Source organism: Mustela nivalis, assembly GCF_964662115.1.
Source record: "Mustela nivalis genome assembly, chromosome: 8".
Classification (NCBI taxonomy): domain Eukaryota; kingdom Metazoa; phylum Chordata; class Mammalia; order Carnivora; family Mustelidae; genus Mustela; species Mustela nivalis.
The window spans coordinates 84923746-84941749 of NC_139027.1; the positions used below are offsets into that span (position 1 = coordinate 84923746).

General features: G+C 46.2%; 1 protein-coding gene across 3 annotated transcripts in view; it reads left to right on the plus strand.

The window, feature by feature from the left end:
* The window catches only part of NCK2 (NCK adaptor protein 2), a 148226-nt gene that overhangs the window by 104731 nt on the left and 25491 nt on the right, over positions 1-18004 (plus strand). For 2 of the 3 annotated variants that reach the window (XM_082743808.1, XM_082743807.1), the window contains one exon: positions 4117-4358. In XM_082743808.1, the coding sequence (XP_082599934.1) occupies positions 4133-4358 (226 nt within the window). In that variant the 5' untranslated portion in view covers positions 4117-4132. The remainder of the gene's footprint in view (positions 1-4116; positions 4359-18004) is intronic. The other variant, XM_082743809.1, reaches the window with a different exon arrangement.

Below are 18004 nucleotides of genomic sequence, written 5' to 3' on the forward strand. Positions count from 1 at the left end.
GTTAACTAATTGGAATTAAAAACGTTAAAAAAAAAAAATCCAGAGATAAAATATTCTGCTCACTTTTTATTTTAAATGATTTTCTGGAGTCATTATTCTTAATTCTCTTGCTTAGTATCCTTAATTCTTTTGTTTAGTCCTCTCAATCCTGGAGAGCCCCTCTCTGGCTCCACTGACCAGCTCCCCCACCCACCCACCTTCTAAGACTGAAATCAGCCTCCTTTCCCTTTTCCCCACATCCCGGTTTCCTGCCATGCACCTGGGTCAGCATCACCTCCTTCTGTCGTCCCTGCTATTACTCCCACCTCGTCTTCTTTCCATTGGCACTGCTGTTGATTGGCTAACACTCAATCTCTGGAGTAAGGCGTTTATTGATTGGTGGATTCTGTTACCTTTGAGGTGAGGTGATTATTGATTGGTGGGCTCCATCGGGGTGAGGTGTTTGTTGATTGGCTACCGTCTGAAGCACTGGGACAAAGCACCTATTGATTGGCTGACTTCGTGAAGTTTTTACAGTGATGGGAAGCTGTCCTAAGTCACTTAGAATAGGTTTGAAACCCATTGCTATCATTCTCTAGGTGCGAAGGAACTTTTTATTTTCACCTGGTCTAGAATCCTAGATTTCCCGGATTGAAATAAGCCCATCAAAATGCGCATCACACATTAGACCCTCACCCAGCCACCCACCCCGAAAGGGGGCACATGAGTACTAATTTGGGAGTCGACAGACCCGGGGCTCAGATCCTGATTCTGTTGTTCCACCCATCACTTAATCTCTGTGATCTTCAGTCTCCTAAAACATACCAACTTCCTGAAAGGTGGGTTTTCTGGAGATTAAACGAATTGACCTGTGTCAGGTACCCATCACACACTCAAAGTTCTAGTGATCATCCATAGTCTACTGACCCAAGGAAAGTATCCTGAGATGGCATGTGGTGACTTAGTTCCCTCTTACTTGGTTTCTCCCTTCTAAGGCCTGCCAGAAAGCTGAACTGTAAAAACCTGATGCTCAGACCTAACTCCTCAAGATTCTGATACCACTGGTCTGTGTTAGAGCCCAGGCACCACATGTGTTTAAGCTCTCAGTGATGTTAGGGTACTCTGCCAAGCTAGCTCCATACTTGACTGTTGTTCATGCAGTTAAATCATGCTGGAAAGAAATAAATTGCTCTGATTGGTCTTATGTGATAGGCTGGTCTTGTTAAGAACTCTCTTGAAGGGGCGCCTGGGTGGCTCAGTGGGTTAAAGCCTCTGCCTTTAGCTCGGGTCATGATCCCAGGGTCCTGGGATCAAGCCCCATGTCGGGCTCTCTGCTCGGCGGGGAGCCTGCTTCCTCCTCTCTCTCCGCCTCGCCTGCCTCTCTGCCTACTTGTGATCTCTGTCTGTCAAATAAATACATTAAAAAAAAAAAAATCTTTAAAAAAAGAACTCTCTTGAAAACTGTGTAATTAAGAAACAAACCTGGTATTCAAATGGGATATTCTCTGAGCCCCAATCCTATTACTGCTCTCATTATTATTTAAAAAAAAAAAGAAAGAAAGAAAGAAAGAAAAGAAAAACTGCCTTTATGACTGTGAAAAGTTTAACCCTGACAGGTCAGGAGAGAGAGAAATACATAGTAGGGCCTGGAGATTTCCCAAAAGTATGTAACAAAATGGTCTCCAGCTTGGAAATGAGCGTTGTGTGAAACTCTGTCCTCTTGGATGTTGCATACATTATGCATAAGGTTTATTAAATATTTCCTCCTTCCCAAAAGGTTTGTTATCTCTAAATTTGGAAGTTAATTCAAGAAACAGGAGAACATGTATTATTTATAAGTTGCCTTAGCATCCAGTAGAAAGTGTCATGTTATTTAAAAATGGTGTTTGGGCCTCCGTGGAGCCAATGCACATGATTCCCTATATAATCCTAAAGTCATCCCTAGAAAAGGATAAGGAATTGTCTCTGTCAGAGGGGAAGAGGGTTTTAGTCAAGAGTCTTTCCGTTATCCCTTCCTTCCAAGTTTTAAGGAAACGCAGTCAGTTGAAGGACTGAATATCGAATTTTTTGCTGGAAGAAATACTGGGCCATCTTGTACCCAAAAAGTACGGAGCTGCTCACACAGTTGATAACTATATTCATTTCAGTCACTCAGCTATGCCTCTGCTATTTATTACTTCCAAAACTGTCTTAACTAGATGTATAATATACTATATTTATCTCTGGTTTTAATAAACTTTATGTTTTGGGATGGTTCGCTCTTGGTGTAGCCTGTTTTATGGGTCTCGACAAGTGTATAATGACGTGTATCCACTATTAAAGTATCATACAGAGCGGTTTCACTCCTTTAAAAATCTTACGTTCCACCTGTTCATCCCACCTGCCTCCCTTGCCCCGGCAACCGCTGATCTTTTTACTATCACCATTGCTTTGCTTTTTCCAGAATGTCATAGAGTTGGCATCGGTAAAGAGAAAAAATATTCGTGACACTTGTTGAAGAAGGGTGAAGCAGGGGTGCTTGTGTGGCTCAGTGGGTTAAAGCCTCTATCTTCGGCTCGGGTCATGGTCCTGGGATCAAGCCCCGCGTCGGGCTCTCTGCTCAGCTGGGAGCCTGCTTCCTCCTCTCTCTCTGCCTGCCTCTCTGCCTGCTTGTGATCTGTCAGTCAAATAAATAAATAGATAGATAGATAGATAGATGGTTGGGGGTGGGGAGAAGGGTGAAGCAGAATTTACTGAGGCATTACTGCAAGGGAGTTACATTTGGGCTCAATTCTAAATACAAGAAGGAAAAATGGGAGTTCATAGCCAAGGAGTAAGGTAGGCCATAGATGAATGGAGTTACTGAGAGGAAATATCAGGAGGGATTCTGAGTAAACTGACCTGACAGGAGTCTTCCTGAAGGTACGCCAGGCAATGGGGCATCACCTGGGTAAGAGTGGAGGATTCTGGCTAAACCAGCTTGGCAGGATTCTTAGTAAAATTGGGACACGCAGAGACAAATGTGGAAGTGTAGAGGTTGAGGCCTAGTCTGGAAAGAGGATTCAGAGGGGCCTGACTAAAGTTTTGTCAAGAAAAGGGTCTTTGTGAGAATGAGACCGGGGGTTGCCGTTATAGAGTGACTTCTTTACTTAGCAGTGCCTTTCCATGGTTTGATAACTCATTTCTTTTTAACAGTGAGTAACATTCCGTTACCTGTATATACCACAGTTTATTCATTCACCTCCTGAAGGACATCTTGATCACTTCCAAATTTTGCCAGTTATGAGTGTCCAGGTTTCAAGAGTAATTTTATTTTATTATTTTTTGTTAAATATTTTATTTGAGAAAGAGAGAAGGAGTAGGGGAAGGGGCAAAGGCCAAGGGAGAAGCAGACTCCTCACTGAGCAGGGAGCTGGATTCGGGCCTCAATCCCAGGACCCTGAGGTCATGACCTGAGCCGAAGGCAGATGCTTAACTGACTAAGCCCCCCAAGTGCCCCTCAAGAGTAATTTCATATGTATAGAAAAGTTGCAAAGATAGTACAGAGCATTCCCATATATCCTTTCCTTAGTTTGCTATCTAGTGTTAACATCTCCCACAGCCATGGTACATTTGTCAAAACCAACGGACAAACATTGGTATGTGTTACTATTAACAACATCTTGTTCAGATTTCACTGTTGTTTCCACTGATTTCCTTTTTGTTTCAGGAGCCTGTCTAGGATACCACATTTATTTTAGTTTTAATTTATAAGAGCAGTTTGGGTGTGTGTGTACATTAAGTGCACTCATAAAATTCAGCAGATCTTGAGACATGGCTATAAACATAGCTACAAGGAGCTGCTGTTACTTAATCAAGTGAACACATTTAATTATGACATCGTTACTTAGAATTTTTGGAAAGTTCATTTTCGGTTTTGGCCCAGCAGGCAGATTTCCCAGTGTACAAAATGAGGATTTGTTTTCTTAAGTTGCTGTCTCTAAACAGAATACTAAAGCATGCTGAAAGAAGGTCATCTTAAGGTCATTTCGAGACCCAGGAGGAAACCGGTTGCCAAGTTGTAATAAAAGCTGTCAGTGCATAATTTTTCAAGTTGATGCGCAGGGTGAAGTGTTTGGTTGGTTCTCTAATGAACGTCTCCAAATGTTTTGCTGGCAGAAGGACTCCATGAAAGATGACAGAAGAAGTTATTGTGATAGCGAAGTGGGACTACACAGCCCAACAGGACCAGGAGCTGGACATCAAGAAGAACGAGCGCCTATGGCTGCTGGATGACTCCAAGACGTGGTGGCGGGTGAGGAACGCGGCCAACCGGACGGGCTACGTGCCGTCCAACTACGTGGAGAGGAAGAACAGCCTGAAGAAGGGCTCCCTGGTGAAGAACCTGAAGGACACACTAGGTGAGTGCGCCCCACGCGGGAGGACCTGGATTAGAGCTCAACTACTTCCTGTTAGGCAAGGCGAAGAAGCCTGGTGTGTTTGGAGGGGAGAGCGTTCATCCTTCTAGTTCATGTATGTGTGTTTAAAAAGGTCTGTTTTAAAGTTGACATCTTTCTAGTTGTCTTTGGAGAAATACCATGCTTGTCATTTCCTGTAGATTTTAGAGTCTGGAGTCTTAACAGAGGTTGACACTTCTGTGTGGTAGGGACCCCTGCGCATGTGTCTCGGTCTCCTGGCATCCATTTTCTGGAGGTTCCTCATGGGGAATTACCACCTCCAAAAATGTCAGCCACTCTACCTGCAGCACCGCATCAGGTCTTCTGCGTCTCACACAACCCTGTCCACGTGCCTTCATGCATAGAGTGGGAAGGAGCGAAGAGCACTTTGAACCGGGTGGGTTTTTCCCCCTGTCCTGGACAGATGATGTCCATACCACAGCCCTGGCCAGTGTTAGCTCAGGTGGCTGTGGGCACGCCCCAGCGTGATGCCAGAGGCTGACAGCCGTCACTCAGGTGGGGACCAATGGTACCTCAACCCAATTGGTTTGTCACTCGATTTTCTTCCCACGTGCCTTGTATCCCAACGTGACCCAGACCACCTTGAATCACCTCAGGTTAATGGTGTCCCCTCTTGTCTTAGTGCACATACCTGATATATTTACAGTAGTGACTGCTTCAGATGACGTGTGGCAGTAACTGAGGGCCTCACCGAAGAATGATGAGCCCCACCGCCATTTACAGAAGTTAGTGTTTACTCCTTGTATGAGTCTAATGCAGGTCGTACCTGAGGCTGCTGGTCATCACTTAAGAGTTTGCTATGAAATAAGTCAGTATTATTACCTGTGTTACATTTACTTGACTTTTCCCTTTTTCTTTGTAACAGGAGGATTTGTTTCCTGTGAGGTGGGAAGGGAGCAGGTGGGAAAACTAGAAAGAAAACAATGCACCGAGTGTAGTGGGTGTTGGGAAATACTCGTCTAAAATTTCATGCAGTCTTGGGGAGTCTGCTCAGTCTCTCTTCGGATCCACTGAAAGACTTCATTTATTCGGTAGTGTTTTTGTGTTAGGGCTTAGGTTATTTTTGTGACGCAGAAAGAGAAATGAGACACAGGCCTGAGTACGAATCACGCCAGCTATCACAGAGTCTGAGGCTGATATAGAAATTTCATTTTGCATGAGCAGTCTGATTCTTTTTCCATTAACCTGATACCCCTGTAATTTTTTTTCCCCAGGCAGGTCACTTGAAAGAAACATTGTTGTCCTTTACCTATAACTAACTCTTCATTAACTGGTGGAAATGCAGTTAGCATGAACAGATAAATACCTAAGCTTAATTTTATTTATTTTTTCCAATTTCAGCCTCTCGCCCACCAACGTACCTTCTTTGGGAGCTGTTAAACATCCTTGACTTGTTTTGTTTTCTTTCTAATGCATTTTTAAAAATTTTTCTTGGTATTATAGTAAAGAATGAAATACTGAGAAATTGAATGAGATAATTGGAGGGAAAGCAAGCATTCTGACCTATCTAGAAATTCCTTGGAATACCTTGTAATTTTTTTTTTCCTTTCACTTGGAAGAAGGAGGAAAGAAAAAGCCTCAAATTGAAACCATTAACTAGATGTCTCACTCTGTGTCTACTTTTTCTCGAGCTGTAATCCGGTTGGTGTGCTGGGAAACTATGGGCTCTTGGCATAGAGGAGCTCACTCCAGCAGCCCCTCCTGGAGCAGGGTGTTGGGTACTGGGTGCTGGGGGAACTCTGGTCTCTCAGCATGAGGAGCCTCACTCCACCAGCCCCTCCTGGAGCTGGGTGCTGGGTGCTGGGTGCTGGGCCACTGCCCCGCCCCTGACAGATGGCCACCAGCTCTGCCAGAACACTTTTACCTCGACAGTCAGCCAGTTCCATTTTTGGAGAACACAGATTGCTCGAAAGCTCTCCCTTAAATAGAATCGGAGTTTGCTCTTCTTTAACTTTTTCCCCTTGGCTCTCGAGAGCTGCCTGAGGAACGCATGCTCCTCTCCTGGAAGGTGACAGCTCCCCACCAGGCCTCAGTCACAGTTCAGGCGCGCATCTGCTTGGACACATTTGTGCTAAGCATTACATGTTGTAAAAACACAAAATTATATTTCCAACATCAGTATCTGTGGAGGGATGCTCCCCCCACCCATTTTTGTGTATCTTTATTTTGTGTTCACCATGCTGGCCCGAAGTCTTGCTTTCGTTGCACCAAGAGAGACGTTAGTATTCCGGCCTGAGTTTGCCACTGCCCTCTTCAGCAGTAGCAAAGGGAAGGGAGGCTCCCCGACAAGAAATCCCCACAGTGGAGGGACTTCTTAATTCCCCACAGCCAGGCCTGCCACAGCATCATTGTCAACAAAGAAGGTGAGAAAACCCGAGGCCCATCCTGCTTCCCACTCGTCCCCATGGCTAAAAAGATTAGAGCCGAATGTCTGTGGCTCCCTGCTTAAAGTATTGTCACCAGCATGCTGTCACAGTTACAGTGTGATTTTAGTTGGTGATGCAGCCGGCAAAAATTCTCTCCAGGGCATATTAGAAGGAGTGAAAATTATGTGGAAAACTACCTGGCATTGTGTCAACCTTCTAGTAGTTCCTCGTGGTGTCATCCACCTTTGTGATTTTTTCATGCTATGGAAATCCACCTGATGCCTCAGGCCCCAGAGTAAAGGTTTCCCTGGCAGGTGCCTGGTTTGGAACAAAATAGCACTGGACTCCTCAGCAAAGTCATGGTGTTATAAATGTGTTTACATCTCTGCTGCAGAGAACTGGAACTCTGTGGAGTTCCCTCCTGCTTTCTTACACTCAGTTGCTCTGAGTGGAAAATTCAATTTAATCACATGCAATAATAGTTCATTAGGTTAACTTTCTAAAAAGCAGTACCTTTGACAAAAAGATCTCTGTTAGGAAAGGATTAACATTCTTTCTTTTCCTTTAATAATTTATAATTGACTAAAACACTATGAGCTCTTATTTGCACATGAGCAAAACATTTAGATACCGGATCCCCTCTCATATTCAACTTTTGACCATGAATAGTCAAAGAGAACTTTTCCGCAGATAACAAGAAGCAATTGTTAAGAACCCTTTCTGCTTGGCCGAGCCCACTTGATATTCTGAAGGGCTCAAACCATGCAGCTCTTTGCTCAGTGGTGAGGAGCATTGCTGGTCTACAGTCTGGCCTTGACATTGCTGCCTCGCTTATTAAATCATGCGGGTTAGGTGTTTTAAAGCACCATGCTACATCTTTTGAGATAGGGAAGCTGCTTCCAGGGAGGTATTTTTCAAACATTTTCCCTCAGACTACTGAAGAACGGTTTTTGTTAAAACTTCATGGCAGCAGCTGGGACCCAGCAAAGCCCCAAAGGTTAACTCTGTTCTCAGTGGTTCACTTAAGTCCCCATGCTGCCTTGGGTTACCCAAAATGATCTAGAAGCTAACAGCAACCTCCTCGGGAGGGTATGTTCCAAGGCACACGTGCTCATTGCTGACCACTTTCCTGGGAGTGTGGAGCTAGAAGTGACCCACCCCCCACAGTTGTTCCCTTAGCATTTGTCCCAATGTGACCATACCTGGGTCAGTTAGCACCATACCAGTGATTAGCACCCAGACTCCCACCTCTGATTTCAGGCCAAACTCGATTTCAAGCGTGGGATTCCAGGCCAGACCTGGGAGCAGAGGGAGGCTCTCTGATGCTAACTAACTATAAAATAGCCCTTGGACCCTTTTGAGCTAATACTTTCAGACAGGGAGAGGGTAGTTCCCATGGGTGAAATTCACAAGGCTCTTAGATTGACTGGGATTGACTTGAGGTGGCGAAGTGACTTCCCCAGGAGCATACTATTGCTGGTCCTGGGGCAGAGATGGGATTTCAACTCAAGTTTGAATCCAAATCCAAGTTGAATACCCAGGTTTAGTGAGTGGGCATTGTGATAGAATTCCATTGCCAAGACAGGCAGTTAGAATATTAGAGGAAATTTTATTGATATCCAGTCCTTTATTTTAGAGGTGAAAAACTTACTAGCAAAACTTGAATGGGATCAGAGAATTGGGCAATAATAATGTATTGACGTTAACTTCCTCATTTGGTGGTTATATTGTGGTTGTGGAGGAGAATGTCCTTATTTGTAGAAATATACACTGAGCATTTAGGTTTGCTGGAACATCGTGTAGACAGGAGGGGCTCTCAGATGGCTCAGGGAAGATGATATTTCTGCTGCGCCATTATTGTAACTTTACATTAAAATGAATGGACAGATAGATGTGAGTGGTTTAGGGACCACCCCCCAGGCTCGAAAGTTGGCTTGTAGCAGAGGAGATAAAACTTGAGCTTTCCCCACACCCCCCTCCGATTTGTCTAGACATCTACTTACCCTAAATTTGGTACCAGCCTTTCAGAGATTGCATTATCACTGAGCACCTGTTGCCATTGGACTTAAAACATAAAAATAATACCGGGCATAGATGTGTCCAACCGACGCTCATCAGAATGGTTGCCCAAAGTACTTAATTCAGAACTTTTCTGTAATTATCCAGAATTCTCTCCTTGACACTAGCTCCATGCTGCCGGCTGGATGAGCCCGGACCGTTTTGAGTCAGTTCATTGTGTGCTTTTTTTGTTGACGTAGTGATGGGAGAGTGATGGTCAGAAGTGATCTCCTGGGCTCACCACCTCTGTGACTATGTGGACTATGAGGGAATTCTCGTTTCGAGACCACAGGATTGTGGATCTTTGCCATGCTTATAAATGTGCTCAGTGGCCTTGAACCAGGGCAGCTGGTCAGTTAAAAATGAGTGGTGAGTTAGAAGTGCCCCAGCCCATGGTTGTGGGAGCTGAGCCCTAGTCTATACTGTCCCTCCCTTGCCCTGTTCCTGGGAAATCCCTTTGGAGCTGCTTTATCCCCTGCTGAGCGACCTTTGAAAACAACAACCAAAGCCTTTGAAATAGAGATGCAAACATTATGTGGGGATCAGCGTGCTGTCATAGGGTATGTGTGGATCATAAGTGGGAGCTTGGCCAGATGGCATTTCATCTGGTGGGATATGAAGAAAGGATAAGGTTCATTCCCTGGCTTTCTAAAGTTTGTGCGAACTGGGAAAATGACACCGGCACGAATAAGCAGCCCTCAGTCAAGCTGTGGCGCCGTGTCATCCTGTGTCATTGGGAACTGCGGTGTGGGCCTCTGCCCCACCCTTCATGGAGCCATATGCATAGTGGTTAGGATCATCTGTAAAATGGGATAGGTGACTGTCTCCTGCGATCCTTGACAATTGAAGTCATTCAGTGAAGGATACCCAGGCTGAGTGGACCCTTGGGAGAGCAGATGGGGCTTCAGATGAGGCAGGGAGAACAAAAGCCAAGATTTGGAGGCTGGAAGCCAAATTGTGTTGGAGGACATTCAGGGAGCTAATTGGACTGGGGTGAGGGAGAGCATAGGGATGTCCTCAGGGATCTGGGTACCCCACACAGTCGGCCCTGAATACCAGGCCTGGTACCATTTAGAAAGGGCACCCCCAAGAGTTGCCATGTGGTGGACAGAGATGTCCATCAGGGCGTACGAGAGGCAGCATGGTCCTGGTCCTCAGAAAGGGTCTGGACGGGGGCCGTCTGTCTGCGGGAGGCTGGGAATGAGGCCTCAGGGCCACCCTGGGGTGATGTCCTAAGTCCTGAGCACAGCAGCAGACGGGATTTCACAGGAAGACCCTAGGACTCAAGTTGAGTGGGTGTGAAGCAGCTAGGAGAAGTACTAGCACAGACGACTCCACAGAGTTTTAAGCCTGAATGAATGTCCAGCAGAGAATTCAAGAAGTAGGAAGAGAAACAGGGCCATGAGGACAAGACCTGTTTGAGTTTGAGTGACAGCAGGACACCTGTGGAAACGTGCAGTGGGATGCTTCAGGCAACATTCAGATGCTTGTGATAACACACTCCCTATTTTTAAGGGGATTTTAGTTTTGGACTTCTATATAAATATTTGTATCCAGGGCCTGCAGTGGAGACCTGGAATTTCTTCAGTAGCATGTTAGGGACCTTACATAGGCTGTCAGTGTTTCTGTTGTCTTGAGGAATGGTCCCAGGCCTCCAGTCACCTTGGGAGCCTGGTCACCACAGCCGTGCCCTGGCAGAAGAGCCTTAGGGTTCCCTGAGCCCTCATTCCCCATGCTCCTGACATTCCCTGCAGGAAGGGGCCCCCCCCGCACCCCACAGTCAAACCAAAAGCGAATGCCGCTGAAAAATTCAGACCAGGACCCCAAAGCGGATTTCATGTACATGCTGCCAGTGATTGGAGGGTACTAACCCTCTCTCCGAGTGCCTCGTTGTGCCTCATAGCATACTCGGTGCCCACATGGATTTTTGTTTTCATTTTCACAGTAACTCGAAGAGGGGCATGCTGACACCCTCGTTCCCCGTGTGAAAACACGGACACTGGGAAGTTAGGGATGTGCCCGGGAACACACAGTAAGGGACAGGGTTGGAATTCACATCACGTCTGCCCGACTTCAACCTCTGTTGTTGATCAGCTGCTAGAGTTGGGGGTTCAGATTGGGCAGGGTTGGGGACACACACACAATGGCTGCCAGTGAAATCCATCCCTCCCTGGGTCCCTGCCCGTACAGCCCTTGTGGTTTCTTGCCGCTCTTGCTCTGCTAGGGTACCAGCTCCTTCGGTGAGCATCATTTTCTCCCTGACCCAGGGGAGTCACTTGTAATTCTGTCCCGTTCCTTCTGTGGAGGTGAGCAAAAGCCGTTCATTACAATGATTTAGAGGCCGAATGTCACGGGAACGTGTCTCCTTGTCTATACATTTGATTATTTTATTTTGGGAGCCGTTTCGCCAGTGGCAAACCTGTAACCGCCCGTACTGGGCACATACATTTCAGTCATCTTGGCCACTCACAGTTTCTTGGGACGACCCAGGTCTCTGCAAACAGGTATTCCTCAGTCTTGTAATCTCTGAGATGCTGGTACTTTTTAAAACCACCATCTAATGTGGCATTCTTATTTTTAAAAGCCTGGAAAATATGAGAAAAAACAAATCACCGTGATCTCCTCACCCAGAGCTCATCCCTGGGTCTGTAATCATCTGCGTCTGTTTTCTTAGTATTTATACACGTATGTAATCAGAATCGCGTACTGTAGGTGACTTCTTGCTGTTACTAATACTAGCTATGGTGCTGGAGTTAGTCCAGGAGATATCACGCTCTTTCCGCAAGGCACATATGCTGGTATCAGCACATGCCGGAAGGGAGATTGACCACATGAGTTTTGATGTACACTTGCTGGCTGTCAGTGGCCAGGGGACTCCCCGAGTTCTGAATATTTTATCCACTGTGCAAGAGGAGAAGCTGATTCTTTCTGGTGCACCTGTCACAGAAGAAGTTTGTTTCCTGGGTGGAATGTTCTTCAAGAGTAAGAAGATCACTTAAACCTGATTCCTATAGGAGCTATGTCACTCTCTGCGGAACCTGTTCTTTGTATCAAGAAAGTGCAAAGCCAAACCATTTCCCACGAAAAGTTTGTACATAACATGTGGAAAGACTAAGGTAACTTCTTTTGATTTTTTTTTTTTTTAAATCCCAGTTAGGTAGCATACGGTGTTCTGTTAGTTTCAGGTGTACAATACAGTGATTCAGCACTTTCCTCCATCACCCAGTGCTCATACGACAGGTGCACGCCTCAGTCCCCATCACCTATTTTGAACATTGGACTCCCCCAGCCAATTGTCATTCTCTCGCAGTAACAAAACAGGGAGTGCAGGTTCTCAGAGTTCCAGTTAGCATGTGGGCTTACTTTCTGGTCTGTTGTATAATCTACCGTTGTTATGAACATGAATACCTACACATCTCATACTTTGGAATTCTTTAGGATTCTGTCTTGGGAGCTCGTTCCCAATAGAATTGACCTGCCAAATGTATTGCCCACATAATCTGGAAGCTTCTACGGCAATTGTGGTGCCAACGACCCAAAATACACTGGGACTTGTTTTTGTATATCTTAAGCGTCCAAGTATTTAGAACCAAAAATGTAAAACAACTCACAACAGATTAGTGGGAGGATAATTAGAGACGAGACAGATTGTTAAAAAGAATGCTAATGAGAGAAAAGCCAGGAGAGGTAAGGGGAAGTGAGGAGGGGTCCGTACCCTGAGGAGACCAGGAGAAGCAGGCGTGGAGTCACGTGTGGGTGTGCGAGAGGCACTGTGCTCTGTCCCTTGGGCTGGTCGCTACCCCTTGTCTGAGGAAGGATGAGAACACAGGTTAAGTATTTCCCAGAAACCGAGGTCTTGTACGCTGCTTGCTAAAATTAGCACTTTCTGCTTTGGTTTTCTAAAGAACATAGAGAACACCCTTTCTTGACTAAAGAGTTACTCATGTTGGGAGCTTCAAGTTTTAGAACAGAGAAACGTGAACTAAAAATGCCTAGGAATTGAAGTAAAATCCTCTTACCATGTTTCTAACTGCATTTCCCCATATGGCACCCTCTCTTTTTTAGACCCTTTCCATATGTCTCCAACACTCCTTCTCGCTGTTACATTTTTGTGTCTGTCCCCTGGGGCAGGCATGGGGTATGGAGAGTGTATTTGTTTACTCGCATGTGTTGCGCTGCCTGATGCTGAGCCTCTGGATCCCTGCAGGACCCACCTGGGTGCCTCCTTGTGGTGCCGCCTCCTGCTGCGCCCCTGCACTGGAATGTTCTGCCGGGCTCCTGCCTGATCCCCTCCCCAGGCTGGAGTGTAGCTGGTGGGCTGCAGGCGGCCTGCTGCCGTGTCTTCATGTCTCCTCCACTCTGCTGCGAACTCACCGACTCCCCGCACAGCCCCAGTTGGCCCATTGGTTCTCGCAGCCGGGAAGCCACCTGGAGGGCGGCTCTTCGTTTTTAAGGCTGGAGCCATCGTGTTTCCCGAGAGGGGGCTGTTCCGAGGCGGCTGTTTGCAGGGGAGTCTCACCTGATTTTGTATTTTTGGTTTTTTGGGGATCAGTCCCGTGGATGGTCTGATGTGGAACACTGGAGTGTTTATAAGTAGAGCATGAATATTAGTAGTAAAATGGTTATGGTTCTCAGGCTGCTAATTTAACCCAGCTGAATCCATAATGTTTAACCTAAGTGCTAAGAAAAATGCTGTTGGTGGCCATTTGAACCCATTTGAACCCCTCGCAGTTCTTCCATGGTTTTTTGTTTTGTTTTTTTTTTTCTTTTATTCTAATGTGTATAGTTAAGTTTAAAAAGTGGAATTTGGGCTCTCTGTGGAACCCTCAAATGCCAGAATGAGGCTCGAAATGACCTGGTCCAAGCTTTTCTACAAAATCGGGCAAACTGAGTGATGTGTTCAAGGTCGCAAGGCTCATTCACAGCAAAGCCAGGCAGCTCCACACACAGATAAGGGAGGGCCTGGAGGCCAGGAGCCCAGGGATATCAAAGGCCCCATCTTGGAGCACGGGTGGGGACAGCCCAGCATCATAGTAACTGGTGTCTGCCCTGTCCAGGGCAGCAGGTGAACTCATGAGCCTTTCTGCTCATCCCTGCTAGGAAAACAGGGCTCCTTTGTCACCCTGTGCGAAGGCCCATTTTGCATCGATCGTACATTCCCTCTTGTGATGACCTGGAAAGCAGGTGTAAGGTTGAGGGCCTGACCCCCAGGAGCATTTTGAGAAGAAAACAGGCATGTGCACACCGCTCCTGGGAAAACACCACCTGTGTTCTTCTCCACTTGCCCCTGCCTTTGCCTTCAACCAGAGGAAAAACCTTAGGTGTTTTAACAACAGCAATAAACATAGTGACGGCTGTCACTTGGTCTCTTGCTGTGTCTTAGACACTGCGCTTTGTGTGCTCCCCTGTCACTGGGCCTTCCTAACAGCCCACAGGGGCCTCCGATATCCTCCTACTACCGACGAAGATACCGAGGGATAGAGCTGTAGAGAATCACTGAGGTCCATGGCTCATGGGTGGCAGAGCCAGGCTTGGAACGCAGGCTGCAGTTCGGCTTTGTCGTCTCTGCCAGCCATTGGCCACCTGTGTCTGCCCCCACGAGTGTGCCGTCCCTTTGCTCATTTGCATGTATTTACCATATTTCATTTTACTTAGCAGGTACGGCCCTATAGACTTGCGTGCGTGCTGAGTTTCTGCCAGTGGATTAACACGCTCGGTAACGTGGCAGCCTGTCTAGCTGAGCCGCGCCACGTCTCATACACCCTTTTGCATATTCAGAAATGCTTGTGCTCGTGGGTCGGGAGTAGGTGTTGAGGGGTACTAAATATGTATTTTTAATTAAAAATTATAATGAAAATGTAAAAAAAATTCTTTTCATTGGCATCTGTGTTACCATTCGGCTTTCACATTAGATAGAAAAATCCTGTACCATAAAAGATTTTTTTCCCCAGGCTTAAATGTTCGACTGTGTTCTTTGCCTGCCTGCTAACACATGAACAGGCTTTCTGATGCCCAAAGAAGGGAATTCCAGCTCAGAGTCCCAGATGCATAGCCCCACGTGATGGTGGGCCCTCTGCTCCGGCACCTGTCTCTCAGCTAGCTCCTGGGAAGGCTGCCCATTGGAAGAGCGACCACCTGGGCAGAGGGGTGGCCAATAGTCACTCTGTCCCTCCCTCGGCTGACAACCCCTGCCCGCAGAGTGGGGGTTTGCCTCGGGTAGGGCCATCCCCTTCCATCTACCCATGTTCCTACCCCTTCATGGGTTGGAGGTTTGCTAATTGTGATAACAGTCTGCTTCTCAGTAATGTGTTAACACTGCTGGCAACATAGGTGTGTGTCATTGGTGAGATCAGTCCGGAAGGACCGATCAGTGCCTATGGAATCCTGGTGGTGAGATAGGAAGCAGAGCTTATTAACTGAGCAAACATTTACTGGCTGTCGCGCCCTGAGGTTACAACGGGATGAAACACAGTCTTTCTCAAGGAGATAAATACAGCACGGGGAGGTGGGCACTGAAATCGAGGTGGGTGAGTACGACGGGGCGTGTGGGGGTGACGTGACCTTATTTTAGTGTTTGCAGATCTTAGTGCTGACCAGGAGTTTGGGATCAGCTGTCGCCTTACTATGGGGGAAAGGCCCACAGAAAGCTTGTTCCTCGCTGACCTTGAGTCCTGCCCACAAGCCCATGGTGTTTCCCAAGGTCATATTGTCTGCAGTCTGGCCGTGGAGATACAGACTGACTAAACTTTTGGGAAGAACCTTTGTTGTCATTTTTGAAAGCTAGATTCAAACCCCTAGAGGAGGAAAGTTCCCTGGCCAGCTTTCTGCTCTAGCCTCCTTTGTTTCTAGGCCAGCCTGGCTGTCAGAAGGGTGGGTGCTCCCCTGTTGTCAAACTGTACTAGGCATGTGTACTGTGGCACCCAACAGCAATGACGATAACGCTGGGGTTTTTTGCAAATAAAACTATTGCCCAAAGAGATACAAAAGGTGCCAAGGATGCATTTAGTCCTTTGTCTCACAAGTGGTTAGAAACTTATTGTTTCTGCTTCTTTCAGTCTATCTGGTTCTTAATAATGAGTCTCAAGGGAAGGTGGAATTTTTTTCTGCCAGTGGGACACTCAGAATTCTGAGATTTAAGTTGACAAGATTTTTGCTTGGCCCGACATAGTTCTGCCAGCTTTCACTGTACGCATCTTAGCCCCAGCACGGCCCAGCCCTCTGGCCTCGTCCTACATCCCACTCTCCCACTGGGCCTCGGTAGCGTGGCCCCATGGCCTCCTTCATGTCTGGCTCACAGCCCTCTGCAGCCTGTCTCCTCTGCCCCCATGCTGCCTCTCCTCTCAGGAACTCCTTTGTGGTCAGCAGTTGGTGACATGTTTGAGCCTCCGTGTGACCTGTGTGACAAAAGGAACAGATGCTCACTGAATCAGCTGAATGAGGAATTTACGCTTGAGTCTCCTTTGACTTAGATTTGGCCTCGTCTGAAGTAAGCTGGGCTGAACAGCCTCCCCCCGTCTTGAGCTGTCTTTGGGGTTTCTCTGACGAGCCACACCTAAAGATACCAGCCACAGTGATTCACTTGGGACCATCCTAAGTCAAATACCCTAGGCCCCATCAGATTGAGGTTCGATGGTGTGGTTTGGTTAAGCCTGATGTCTGTGGCCACCCCCATGTCACACATGATGACTCTTGCAGTAAGTATTTTCAACCCAGGATACTCTGGGCCTCAGAAGCAGGCACACCAGCCCAGCCGTTAACTGTGACATGGTGGGAACGGCGGTCCACACCCCCGCCATCCTGCCCTCACTCTCATACCCAAACCTGGGTGCTCCCAAACTACGACTGTATTCTTTTTGACATTCTCACCGAAATATAGCACTTTGTTAAGTGGGAATCAACAGTTTGGCATACTGAAGGAGGTGGGCTGAGAGGAGTAAGCACAGGGACGGGCGGTTGTGTTTTTTCTGCACTTTTTATTAAAGTGACAAAGTCAAATCAAAAGTAGACAGGGTGGAAAAAAAAAAAAAAGAACAAAAAGAAGAGGAAAATTTCAAAAGGGAATCCAGTGGCTCAAATCATTGGGAAGTATGGTAGGACCCAGGGGCTCTTTCTCTCATTCTGGGCCTCATCCCTGCTTAGCCCTTCATTTTTCAGACTTCTATAAACGTGGGCAACTCCAGGTGGCTAGGGCTGGTGCTCGCCCATAACTGTGGCAGATCTGGGTCATGGGTCCCCCCACAGATGGCCTGGTGGGGTGCAGATGGCCCAGCTGAAGCCACAAGAAGAGGAGTCTTATGGAATAATGGAAGGGATAAAGGATACTCAACAATTGAAAACTGCAACAGAAGACCACTGCATTGATTTTAATGGGTCACTCCTTGAAACATGGGAAGTTTAGTAAATTTGAGAGGTTTTTTTCCCCTTTTTATAACAAATATTTTGATTATAAATTTCAGCATTGGTACAAGCTAATCTTTCGACGTAGCCATAAACACCAGATGCAAATTAAATGCACATATAAAAGCACCAAAAGCTATTAGAAGCCAAACATTAAATAATATTCCGATCTTATAAGAAAAGTTACTTTGGACATGTTGTACCCAAATCAAACCTTGGCAGATCTCCTTAGCATTTAATAATAAAAGCTCTTTGTAACTTTCAGTCGACTCTTGTTATAGGCTCTAATCCTAAAGGGGGAAATGCCCACAAATAGTGACTTTATTGTAAATGGCATTTTAGGTACAAGGAGGTTTTCTAGTTAAATCTGGTGTATGTTGCAGATCCAATAAATAATGAAAGTAAAATGTCTTCACCATAGACCTCCTAAAACTTGGGTGCCCAATGTTTAAATGAATTGACTTGAATATACTTTTGAACTATCCTATTTGTTTGACATTTTGTTGAATCTCCAGAGCTCCAGCTGGCAGGTGACACTTAGAGCATATTTTGAAGTCGTCTGTTAGAACATCTATCTTCAAAGGAGCATTTAAGCGATTTTGACTTGAAAATCAGCAACATTAATAATGTATGACATATTCAAGCTTTTATGAGAACTCCACCTTTAATGTATGTAATTTTATTCAAGAAAAGTTAAAATGTTCTCATTATCATCAATGAAAATGTAACTCAGGATTAAAGACCCAGCGCTTGGTGTAAGAAAATCAT